The 12,644-nt window shown below is 56.2% G+C and overlaps 1 protein-coding gene across 2 annotated transcripts; it reads right to left on the bottom strand.

Moving 5' to 3' along the window:
- Nucleotides 1–103: 103 nt before the first annotated feature.
- BAP1 (BRCA1 associated deubiquitinase 1) lies at nt 104–11,862 on the bottom strand. Of its 2 annotated transcripts, none has more exons than XM_069865572.1 (17): nt 11,775–11,862; nt 9,706–9,735; nt 9,558–9,612; nt 8,686–8,818; nt 8,211–8,330; nt 7,766–7,827; nt 7,549–7,691; nt 6,618–6,696; nt 5,730–5,853; nt 5,309–5,426; nt 4,760–4,941; nt 4,320–4,453; nt 3,297–3,769; nt 3,009–3,169; nt 2,200–2,292; nt 1,604–1,676; nt 104–1,362 (listed from the first exon to the last, which is right to left on the bottom strand). In XM_069865572.1, exons 1-17 carry the CDS (start codon nt 11,809–11,811, stop codon nt 1,229–1,231), a joined length of 2,151 nt encoding a protein of 716 aa, XP_069721673.1. In that variant the 5' UTR covers nt 11,812–11,862; the 3' UTR covers nt 104–1,228. The 2 variants fall into 2 exon arrangements, with proteins under 2 accessions (XP_069721673.1, XP_069721674.1); XM_069865573.1 differs by having other exon boundaries at nt 3,063–3,169.
- Between the last annotated feature and the right edge of the window lie 782 nt (nt 11,863–12,644).

Genomic DNA, 12,644 nt, shown 5'->3' with positions numbered 1-12,644 from the left:
GGTTGTGTTGCAAACTTTACCATTACCTGAAGTTTTTAGCACCACAATGTGGCCCGGAGCAGGGATTCAGTGCTCCCAGCTGCACACACGCCTCTCCCGTGACTGGCTGTTACAGGATAGCTTTATTCCTTCAGACAGATCCATTATTTACAGCACTTGATATTGGACACAGCAAGAGAGGGAAGGGCTTTCTTCCCTTCAACAAATACCAAAAAAACAGTTTCATTCCATGATAAAGATCTGTACAAATTTGCACATTTGCAAACTCGGTGCTCTCCTGGGCAGCTCCCTTGGCCCAGCTCCACCTCAGGAGAGCGAGTGCGGTGTTGACCTCTGGCTTCTGAGACCTGGCTGGACTGGTGGGGACAGGCAGGAGAAGACCACGGGCAGGAGGGCTGGTCAGAAGCAGCAGGGGAGAGGTGGGCCAGGCCCTGCTGCAGAAACAGCTGCTGCAGGCTCTGGGTTAGCAGCCTGGGCAGAAGGAGCAGCTTTGGGCTCCATCCTCTGCAGTCCCCACCCTGCCTTGAGCGTTACAGCAACCCCTGTCACCTCTCTCTCCCCAAGCCAAGAGGCTTCACCAAGCGACTCCGTGGCTGGTGTCCCCCCGATGCCGTGCCCGGCAGCACCGCAGCCTCGCTATGAACTTGGTCTTTTCATAACACACAGGGTTTCCTGGGCCTGGAGCAGCCCCGTGTGAGCCAGGGGCACTGCCAGGGCCACAGAGCTGGTCCCTACGAGAGCAGCCGTGGCAGCAGAGCCACAGATTTGGGGAAGGGGAGGGATAGAAATCGGTCACAAATGTCCTGGGGAAGCGCAGAGCTGGAGGCCTGGACACAGGAGGACACAAGGCACAGCCAGCTGCAGCCTCCACAGCCCCGTGTCGGCAACGCCGCCAGTTCCCACAGCACCAAACCTGCCACTGGCCGCGTGGGCTCTTCCCTCCTGCCACAGTCCTCAGACACAGGCCCGTGTCATCCATGTGCTGCGTCAGGCAGCTGGGCACTGGGGCTCGCCTTCCCCTGCAGGGAATGCCCTCAAGACAACGCGTTTCCGTCTTTCACAACTCGGGCTCAGAGGAAAATCCGATTTTTCTGTCCTCCAGCTCCACCTTGGCCAAGGGCTTGTCACTGCGGTCCCTCTTCCCTGGGCAAAGGGTAACACAGATCCAAGTGCCACTGCCCAAAGCCACAAAGCGCAGCTCCTCCTTCTCACAGTGCTGACCCTCCCGCTACTGCCGCTTGGCCTTATAGGGCCGGGAGCGTTTCCGCCGGTCCGGCTTCCTCTGCTTGTGGAGCCGCCCGATGCTGACGCCCTGCCGCCTGCGGACAGAGATGTTCTGCTCCACCAGGCTCGCCAGCATCCCTGCGGGGGGAAAAGCAGAGAGATGTGTCCCCTGCCTGGGTGCAGCCCTCCCTCTCTCACCCATAATTCAGCAGCAGCAGGCTCCTCCCGGGCCTATAAAATCCTAAGGACCCAGAGTGGAGACGTGCGGCTCCCCAAAGTGAGCGCTACCTCGCGCCCGAGACCAGGAAGCAGGGCAGGGTGAGCTTCCCAGGCTCCCACCCGCAGATCCAAACCCCCTCGGCACCACGGCCCAGCTCACCTTCTTGGGCCAGCATGGAGATGAAGGTACAGATGAACTCGTCGTAGTTGTGGGTTCTCCGCTGGTCATCGATCTACAAAGAGGTGACAAATCCACACCCAATCCACAAACGGGGCAGGGGGCAGGGAGAAAGGAGAGATCAAAGCTAACAGCGCAAAGAACCAGCCCGCCTGGCCCAACCCACAGGTCAAAGTGAGCAGAGCAGGAAGGGAGCCACCACACAACCCAGCTCAGACCAGTGCACAACTGGGACAGGCTCCATCCCGGTTCTGGTGTCAGCATTTTGCACAAAGGGCAGCTGGGAAAAGGCAGGGGGGGTAGGGGAGAAATAAATCCTGCAAAGACTCCTTCCTGCAGTGCCCCAGCTGCTCCACCACCCTCCTCAAGGTCGTTAGCGCTGCCCAGGGAATTGGGTTTGTCTAGACAAGAGCTCTGCCCCACAGGGCTGTTTGGGAATGAGGAAAAGGACCCCAAGTGCTCCCTGTCATTGTTCTTAGTGGAACCGCTCTTCCTTCACTTTGACATAAAAATACACCCCGGACAGAAGCCTCCACGGAGCCCGATCAGCAATGTAAACAAGCCTTCAACAAACACACCTTGAATTTCTTCCTCTTCTCCACCTCTTCCTTCAGGCAGGCCTCATAGTTTGCAATCTCTGCCTCCACACACTTCAGTAGTGCCAGCAGCTCCTGCCGGGATCAAGCAGAGCAAATGTGAGCAGAGGGAACCCCGCGGCAGCCCAGGAGCCAGCAGGGTGAGCTGGTGGGTGTTCCTCCCCGAGCTGGGAAAGGGAGGATTCATAAAAAAAAAAAAAAAAGGGATTGAACAAAAAAAAATAATGCTTGCCACGGGTAACAAAAAATAAATAAATTTAAAAAAGAATTAATTGTAGGAAATTTCTGACTCAGAGGGCAATCTATCAGCCAGGGAATCCCATTCTCAGGGGCAGGGGGAAGCATTGCCTGCGTGCCCAAGAAACACCCCAGAGCCTGACTCTTCTCAATACCAAATTCTGAAGACTTTCCTTTTGAGTCAAAGGGTTTCTAGCCGTCTCTCCTTCAAGGACCCCCTGATGCGCTTGTGCTGCCCGAGCCTGGTCCTGGCAGCAAAGAGTAGGCTGGGATTTTGGGGGTGCGGGGCCCCACCAGCCTCTGGTCTAAAGGAGAGCCCACCCGCTGGATTTCTCAGCTGTGGGAGACAGCGGCTCTGCCCGCTGCCCCAGCAAGTACCCCCGAGACAACACAAGGCACAAACCCTGCTCTGCCCTGCGCCTCGAGGGACGGCGGTGGCCACACGCGAGCGGGACAGCGTGCACATGCGGTTTGGTCCCGGCCAGCGCTGCTGCGTCTCTGGGCTGAGCGCAGGGAGCTCCACGTTCCCAGGGCTGTCACAGCACAAAACTCACCTTGGGAGAATACTTTTCCCCCCCAGGGTGATCACTGGTCCTGCCAAGTCCCACCTTCTCTTTGCTGTCACTGGCCTCACTGCCCTCCTTCTCGTCCACTTTGATTGCGACTGGGGCCTCTTCACCAGGTTTGATGGAAGGGGGGGAGCTTTTCCCCCCATCTGCACACAGGAGACGGACGCGTTAGGAGTCATCACGAAGGATGGGTGCCCGCTCCCGAAGTCACAGGACAGCGTCTTGTCACTACAGGGGAGATGCCACCCCCTCAAAAGCTGGCAGAGCACCTACCTGCAACAGCCAGCGGGCAGAACACGCCATCTTCGGTGAGGTGCAGCAGCCCGGTGCTGATAACAGGCCCCAGGTCCCTGACGGCCCGGTTGTAACGCATGCAGTCGACACGCAGCAGGCCGTCCTCCTCGCCGAAAAGCACCTTGGAGATGTGGGAGGTGACAGGGCTGGAAGGGCGCGTGGGGTTGGCCGAGCGGATGGGAGAGCGCAGCGGGGAGTTGAAGGCGCTGCCGATCTCGGAAGCGGTGTCCGTGCTCTCGTTGCTGGGGGTGGGAGAGGGCTGGGAGTGTGTGACCACTGCCACGGCGGCGCCCCCGCTGCTCGTCTTGATGGACAGGGGAATGGAAAGATCCTTCTGAGATTCCTTCAGCTTCTCGGCCAGGACGTTGATGGTGTTGGGCTGGAGGACGGAGAGCTGGCCATCTGCAGTCCCTGCCACGTGCTCTTGCTTTACCTGCCCTTTCCTCTTGTACCTGCCCAGGGACAAAGCACAGGGGGTGAGAAGCTGCTAGAAGGAAGCAGCGGCCTAATTCAGGCACAGCCAGCTCTGAGGCAGGGCCTGAAACATTTCTGCGTTGCCCTCAATGCCACAATCTTCTCTAGCAGCACCCAACCCCACTGGACCACTCAGCTGCCAGTACCCCTCTGCAGCTGGGGGGCACAGGGTGCTGTGTACCCCAATTCTTCTTCCAGAAGCCGCAAAAGCAGCCTCCCTGTGACCCTCCCTTCCCAACATCCACAGGAGTTCAAGCGCACCAACACTGTCACCAAGAGCCAATCTGGCCATCGGCGCTGGGAACTGGGGTTCTCCAGAGCCAGGGCAGAGAGAACTTGGGGCTGATTGTGAAGAGCTACAGAAGAGCTTTACAAAAATCCAGCGAGCAAACAGTAAAATAGGAGGCAAGGAGGAAAAGCCCTAATGGCACACACAGGTGGTATCTCCAACACAGCAAACAGCACTCCAGAAAGATCTGGGAGTCATACCCTACAAATATCAGCTCCCCACTTGGCTTAAGCCGTCACCTGATGGCCGTGTTGGTGTTACGAACTTCCTCCTCCTCATCATCATCATAGTCGTCCTCATCATCCGAGTACTGCTGGTGCTGCCGGACTGGGACTCGGCTGCGACCCACTCCCGCTGCAAGGTCTTCCTCCTCCTACAAAACAGTTGTTGACAGCTTGTTAGCAGCAGGGCAAGGAGGAAGAGCCCAGGGGACACGTCCCCTGCCCAGCAAGTACTGAGGCTTTTTCCTTCTGAGAGACAGGGGACTCTTCCCTGCCCTTGCTCAGTCGACCTACATTAACACTAATTTCTTCTGCCAGGTCAGTCTATTTGCCCTCTCCCTTTCCCACCGGGGTTAGCGCAAGGCAATCCGACTGCAAGGCAGGGGAAGGGTTTAGACCATCTGAGAGCCATCAGAGTGGGGAAGCAAAAACTCAGCTCGAGTCAGCAACCGGCTTACCTGCATGGGGGATTTGGCATAGTTGTGATTATCCAGGAAAGCCGGCAACCTCTGCACGATGGGGTTTGCTGGAGGTGCCCCATTGATACCACTCGCTGATGTCTTCGCCACCACTTTGGATTTGTTGGGTTGGCCCTGCGAGGCCACAGCGTGGCCATGGCTGGCAGGTTCATCTGTGCCATCTGTCATACAAGCACAGCACAGCCTTTCATGACCAGCACAACCACTTTTACTGAATGTCTTCTGCCATCCCTTACCACCCCACATAAAAGAAGAGCTCTTGTGCTCCATCACACCCACTTCCCATTCCACTTCCAGCTGTCACCAGTGCCCGCAAGCTTAAGCCCTCCCATTTTCAAGGTCTTCGTCACTCCAACACTTCTCCTGGACACAGAGGCACCTACCACACCCCAGCACAGAGTGCACAGAGCTGGGCTCGGAGGAAAGAAAGTGGAGCTGACCATAAAAATGCTTCAAACTCCAGGTCAGCCGGCCAATTGTCACCAGCCTGAGCTTGTTCCATGACAAGCTGCTGCTACGGGGTTCTACCTGGATGGGTGCTCTCTGGAGTCACAGTCTTGCTGCTGGCTGGCTTTGCCTCTTCAGGAGGCTGAGACTCCTGAGACTTCTGGGTCTGGATCAGCTCAGGCTGAGTTACTCGGATGAGCTTGAAGACAAATGACAGACAGAAACTGAGTGCCGGACTGGGATGACCCAAACCACGTACCCCCTGTTTGAGCACTGCAGAATAAATCGTGAGGGCGAGCCAACCACTGTGTGCCCACATGCACAATAACCGACAACACCATGGATAATCTCCCAGGAAAGCAACAAACAATCAAGTAGCAAGGCTGGTTATCTCCTCTTCCCAGAAGACATTTCCCAAGGTGAAAAAACAAAACAAATCCAAGCCCTTCACAACACATGGAGATGCTCTGAAAATAAAGCCTCAGGGCCTGGGCTGTGCTACCTGCTGCAAGGCCTCCAGCACAGTCTGGCGGTTCATCTTCAGGATGTGCAGTTTGGACTCGTACTTCATCCTCCGATCAGGCACCACTGCCATCAGGTTGAAGCGGATGTCGTGGTACGGTTCCCTGCAGGACAGGACGGCAGGCGTCAGCCGCAGGCTGGCACTGGAAAACCTGTGTCCCAGCACGGGGAGCGAGCCGGCTGCCAGCTGCACCCCACACAGCTGCTGCAGGCTCTTCCCAGGCAGAGCCTTCCCTGCCTGGGCATTTAACACCAACACACAGGAGGCTTTCCCCCAAAAAACAAGTCAATCTCAGTGGATGAGGAAGCAGGGCAAGGTGGCTTCAGCCACAACAAAAAACACCCTTCACAAAGTCACAGAGCAGTAGAGGTGGGAAGGGATCTGTCATCCGCTCCATGCCCCTGCTCCAGCAGGGTAACCCAGAGCAGATTGCCCAGGATCACATCCACATGGCTTGAGTATCTCCAAGTAAAGAGACTCCACAACCTCTCTGGATAACCCGTGCCAGTGCTCAGTCACCTTCACGGGTGATTTTCCACCTCAGGACAAGAAGCACATTCCTTCTCCCACGGACTCGAGCTAGGGGGGCCCTGATGTAGCTACACTTCCTCTGCATGGCCATTTGCAGGACTCTGCCTCACGCAGAGCGCAGCTTCTCTACCTGCTCAGAAGGCAGGAAAATTGCAGGAAGGGAAGGCAAGAAGCAGCAGTGCACCAGAACCCCTCCCAGGCAACATTCTCCATCTCTGCTTCCACAACTCATCACACAGAGGCCAAAGCAGAAATGATCCCAGGTAAGAACAGCAAGAGATCAGCGCCTGCACCGTGACTGGGGTGATTCTGTGATTTTGTGACTGGGGACATTACCCTGCAGTGGCCAGGCCAATGCGCTCCATGATTACCCTCCTGGCTTTGTCGGTCCATTCTTCATCGTCAGCCCACGGCCCTGTGATAACAATACAGAGCTGGAATTAGCTAGGCAAGCCAAGGCTCCTGCTTCAGACGGAGCAGATCCTGCCAGCCCCAGGAGAGGCAATCTCACAGCCCCCTTATCAGGGAGCAAATCAAGAAGGGGCCTGGGAAGCAGAAGGACAACACTGTCAGCCCAGGCGTAGAACCCTCTGCCTTCCAAGCAGAAAACATGAGTCATCTCAGGGCAGAAAGGTGAGTTTTGAACCCTACACACCACAAGGGATTCACGGGCTCTGGGAAATCCAAGAAGTCCAAAGAAATACTAGGTTTTGCTGGGGTCCACCTGCCACTGGATCTGGTGCCGTGCTTAAGAAACACAGCTACACGAGCTGGGTACCTTTCCAAAGGGCCTGGCAAAAGCAAAGTCCTAGCAGGGACAAGTAAGTTAAAGGCAGAGCTAGCAGTCAAGTTGTAAGAAAAGGGAGTAACCCGAGTGGCCTGCTGGGATCTGTGCTGGGACCTTATGCCTCAACACACAGTGGTTATCTGGCACAAGGAGAGGGTAAGGAGGACACAAATGCTACTTGTGATACCAAGTTATTTCAGAGCTGCAGAAGGACCTCATGACCCTGAGCAACTGGGGAGGAAAATGGCAAGACCGGAAAAATGACGCAATGCATTTAGAAATAATTGCCTTCCAGACACAGCGCTCAGCACACAGGCTCCAAAATGAGCAAACAAAACTCAGGACAAATCTAGGAGCCACTAGAGTGATTCTACCCAAATATTAGCCCATGCTTAGGGGCAATGGAAAATAAAACGTAAGTTTGGACACACCAAGGTTTCTATTTGATGGTTCAGTGAGCGGGAACAGGCGGGCTCTTACCGTGGTCAATGGGATAGACCTTCAGCCCGTCCAGCTCAAACAGCCGTCCCTTGATGGGAACATAACTGACAAAATGAAAAGCTTCCATGGTTCGTACAGCGCTGATTCCGTTCTGCTTCTCTGGCAAGTGTCGTGGCTCTGGCCTGCAAGGGTGAGAGGTCAGTGTAAAGTCTGCCTCCTGCATCGCATGTGAGCTGGAAGACAACACACCACTCACCTGGCATGGCTGTTGTGGGCCTTGGCCAGCTCCGGGGCGTTGCCGATGGCATAGCCTTTGCTCTGCAGCCACAGCAAGAGAGGAAAACAATTGAGAAGGGGCAGGAAACAAAGAAAATGCTTCACCTACTGGCTCCCAACTCCCTCCCCGCATTCATACACAGGCAGGAAGAAATGGGTGCGAGGGGAGTCAGAGGACTCGTCAGATACGTAGAGAATGGACCTTGGCAAGGGATTAACAGGACAGAGGGCCCAGGGCTGTGCCCAGTGCAAGGGGACCAAGGTCTCAGCAAGGCAAGGCAGGAAGGCCACAGCCAAGAGGCAATATTGATGCTGAATGCTGCCACGAGGGGCTGGAAAGGAGCCAGCTCGTTATAGAGCATCATCCCGAGAGTGGAGCGAGAGGCCCATTCCCACACGACACCCACGCACAGCCCTGCCCCTACCTCAGGGCTGAAACCTTTGGTGAAATCCTTCATGCGGCTCAGCGTGGGGCCCAGGTCGACATTGTTGCAGTTCAGGAGGACGCTCAGCAGGGCGTGGGTGGCACAGGAATTGGGGATCAGCTGGAGGGTGACACAAGCATCATCTTAAGCAGCAGGAACAAGGCAACCCTTCAACAACCCCTCGGAGTCGACAATAATCAATTGAAAAGTACTGACGCAAGAACCACTTGTGAGAGCAGCCACTTGACCTCAACTCTCAGTGAAGAGAAGAGGTCAGTCTTGTTCTCTGAGCCACACCGAGCCCCCAGGAGCATCTGCTCACAGCCCTCACTGAATTCCCACCAACCTGAAGCTCAGGACAGAGACTCCCAAGAAAGAGGAGCCAGCAAGAACAGTGCAGCCTCTCAGCACCATGTTGCTTCCTTGAGGTGTCACACGAGACACCCCTCCCCCTTTTCCCTCGCCTCCAGCCTACCTGGTGAGCAAAGAACATGTTATTAACGATGTCATCGTCGATCACCGACGTCTCATCCACCAGGGTAGAGACCTTCCGGCGTGACCTGCGCTCCTCAATCCACTTGAACAGGAAGATGAACCCATACACAGGGCTGCAGAGAGAAGTCAGCAGCTCCATCGTTTTAGATGGACCACACCACTGGGGTTTCCCTGCCCAGCACCAGAAACCTTCTGTTTCAAACCACAAGCAGAGCAAAGACAGAAAGAACGAGCAGAAGCACCATCCCCATCCTTCTGGATGTGACTAACCCTGCCACAGGTGCCCCCAGCACCACATCACCCAGGACACTCTCCTGCACTAACTCTCTGAGCTCAAACAACAATCAAATTTGAAAACTCTGGAGACTGATAGACCTTAAGAGTCTCCAGACAAAATGGAAATGGGAGGTGAAATTCACCTCAGGATACTGACCAACCTGCAGAATAGTGCCTGGCCACCAAAAGACCCCTCCTTTCAAACACATTATGTTCATTTTCAAGAGTTCAGACAATGGCTTTTAGGAGAGTGACAGCCTCAAAGCCATTTCAAAGCACCGAGACAGGGAGAAAGCCCAAGCTGCAAGCGCGCCAGTTGGCACTGCACCTCTCCATGGAGAAAGGGAAGTGAATCCCTTGAAGTATGACGTCCCCCACCTGCCCCACGAGGTCCTTCTCAAAGCACAAGATAGCCCACCTGCCCCAAACCTGACAAAGCATTCTTTCAAAGCACTTATCACTTTCAAAGCTGACTGGCAAGCTCCCATGGGCCCTTCTGAACGCCTGGCAAAGAGTTCCTGGGTCCACGGACACGTTCTGTGTAATAAAACTGACACTTTCACGCCTGTGACTTACCCTTGGCACTTGCTCTGCAGATCATAAATCTCTTCAACCTGCACGCCCTTGACCCCTGCAAAGGAAAGGGCAGAGGCTGGTGTAAAGCCTAGCAGAAAGGACAATTCCCCAGGAAGGACAACTCCCTAGGAAGGTTTCTTGTACTCACCAAAATCTTCAACCAGGAGTGTGAAGAGACCTGAAAGGAACAAAACCAATAGATTACTTCTGGCTGAAGAAAGCAGAGAGGAAACCTGCTCCCACCAACCCCCAAAGGTCCCATGTGGTCCCAGGCGAAGGTGCAGCCAGAAAAACTGCAGCAGAGCTCTTGAACCCTCGCTCAATATAGAGGTGACATGCTCCCTTTATCCCTCCATCCCCATTCATCATCCTCTTCCTTAAGAGGACCTGAACCAAGCTTCTCCTGCCACAACCCAGCGATGCCAGGTCCACCTTCTGCATCCTAACGCACTGCAGACAACCTGCTGAGGAGCAAATCTCCACCATGAGCAGCAGCAGGGAGCACCTAAACACACACACTTCTGACTAGAGGGAAACGTGGCTGAACAGATCACAGGGCACTTCAAAAGAAAATAATTTACCTTCTTGCTAGGGAAAGACAGAGAGCAAAGGGAAAAGCAGCTGACAGCAACAGGGCTGTGAGGAAATCAAAAGGCTGAATGGCTTGTCATCATTTCCTTCTCTTCTGGGGGACCAAATCAAAGAATCTGTCTCCAAAATTCCCGTTACACAGGGACATAACCAGGGATACAGACAGAACAGCAAAGAGACTGAAGGTTTATTACACCTCAGCAACTGAGTAGCAGCTTCCGCTACGATGCTGAAGCCAAGGCAGTCGGCCCAATTTTCAGGCAAAGCCTCTGCAAGCGGAGTTAGTGAGCTCGAGACTAGAATAATAAATCTGCTTCTTTCACTCCCATGTAAAGGCTGCTGAAAGCCTGGGAGGAAGTACAAGGAATATCAATAAGAAGGATTCAACACCAAGAAACATCCCTGTAAGCAAAGGATTTAAGGAATCTGATATAAGTGGCTCAGTCAAGAAAGGCAGAGCCCAAGTGGCTTCCACACCAAAGTTAAAATGACTAAAACGGGGGGGGAAACTTCTGAAAGCAAAACTATTTCATTAATTTAGCAGAAAATGTCTTATTTCTTACAAAAACGTCAGCGGGAAGAAAAACACTATGGAAATAACATGCTTCGATCCAGCGACAGCCTCCTCCTGCTCCTATGAAGCCCCCCAGCCTGCCCTCATGACCACCACTAGCCTGCCTCCCAGAGCCTCCTGCCCTCCTGAGGCCCCCAGCGCCACCCAGAATCCATAGAATCATAGAATAACCAGGTTGGAAGAGACCCACCGGCTCATGGAGTCCAACCATTCTTATCAAACACTAAACGATGCCCCTTAGCACCTCATCCACCCGTCCCTTAAACACCTCCAGGGAAGGGGACTCAACCCCCTCCCTGGGCAGCCTCTGCCAGGGACCAATCACCCTTTCTGTGAAGAATTTTTTCCTAATGTTCAGCCTAAACCTCCCCTGGTGGAGCTTGAGGCCATTCCCTCTCGTCCTGTCCCCTGTCCCTTGGGAGAAGAGCCCAGCTCCCTCCTCTCCACAACCTCCTTTCAGGGAGTTGCAGAGAGCAATGAGGTCTCCCCTCAGCCTCCTCTTCTCCAGGCTAAACCCCCCCTCCTCGTAAGTCTTGTTCTCCAGCCCCTTCCATCCCGCCTTCCTGATCATCCCCAGCTTCCAGACGGACCCTCAGAGCTCCACAGTCCCTAGCCCTCCTGAGCCCCTCCAAGGCCCCCAAGCCTGCTCCCTGAGGTCCCCAGTCCCCCAGGCCCCCCAGTTTCCTGGCCTGACCTCCTGATCCCCCCCGACCCCATCCTGCTCCTCAGAGCCTCCCACCCAGCCCTCCTGATCCCCCTCCTCAATCCCCCAAGTCCCTCACAGCCCCCCGCCCTCCCTGCTGACCCTCCCCGAGCCCCCGGCCTGTCCCTCAGCGCTCCTTAAGCCCCGGCCCATCCGTCAGAGGCCTCCGCCCTGCTCCCCTGATCCCTTCCGAGCCTCTGGCCCGTCCCTCAGAGCCCCGCACCTCCTGCCCCCCCCGAGCCCCAGGCCCTCAGGCCCCGGTCCGCCCCTCGCAGCCCCCGATCTCCCGCCCCCGGCCCCAGAGCAGGCCTGGCCCCCGCCCCGTCCCCTAGAGCCCCCCCCGGCTCACCGGGATCGCTCTCGAGCTCCAACCAGCCCTTATTCATCTTCCCGCGGCCCGGACCGCGCCGCCATGTCCGGCCCCGCCGCCCGGCCCCCTCCCCGGCGCGTCATCGCTGCGCGACGCCGAGTGACGTCATGGGCCCGCGACGCCCAGTCAGCGCCGTGAGCTGTTCTCGTGACGTCATCTCGCCGCGCCACAGCGGGACCGGGGGGCGGGGCCAAAATGGCCCCGAGGGGCGGGGAGGGGGGAGGCTCCGGAGGGGCATCTGGCCAGGCTGGATCCATGGATGGAGGGCAGGGAGGCTCTGCAGGGGGATCTGGCCAGGCTGGATCCATGGATGGAGGGCAGGGAGGCTCTGCAGAGAGATCTGGCCAGGCTGGATCCATGGATGGAGGGCAGGGAGGCTCTGCAAAGGGATCTAGCCAGGCTGGATCCATGGATGGAGGGCAGGGAGGCTCTGCAGGGGGATCTGGCCAGGCTGGATCCATGGATGGAGGGCAGGGAGGCTCTGCAGGGGGATCTGGCCAGGCTGGATCCATGGATGGAGGGCAGGGAGGCTCTGCAAAGGGATCTGGCCAGGCTGGATCCATGGATGGAGGGCAGGGAGGCTCTGCAAAGGGATCTGGCCAGGCTGGATCCATGGATGGAGGGCAGGGAGGCTCTGCAGGGGGATCTGGCCAGGCTGGATCCATGGATGGAGGGCAGGGAGGCTCTGCAGGGGGATCTGGCCAGGCTGGATCCATGGATGGAGGGCAGGGAGGCTCTGCAGGGGGATCTGGCCAGGCTGGATCCATGGATGGAGGGCAGGGAGGCTCTGCAGGGAGATCTGGCCAGGCTGGATCCATGGATGGAGGGCAGGGAGGCTCTGCAAAGGGA

Source organism: Phaenicophaeus curvirostris, chromosome 11, assembly GCF_032191515.1.
Source record: "Phaenicophaeus curvirostris isolate KB17595 chromosome 11, BPBGC_Pcur_1.0, whole genome shotgun sequence".
Taxonomy (NCBI): Eukaryota; Metazoa; Chordata; class Aves; order Cuculiformes; family Cuculidae; genus Phaenicophaeus; species Phaenicophaeus curvirostris.
This window is presented reverse-complemented; position numbering and strand designations above follow the sequence as displayed.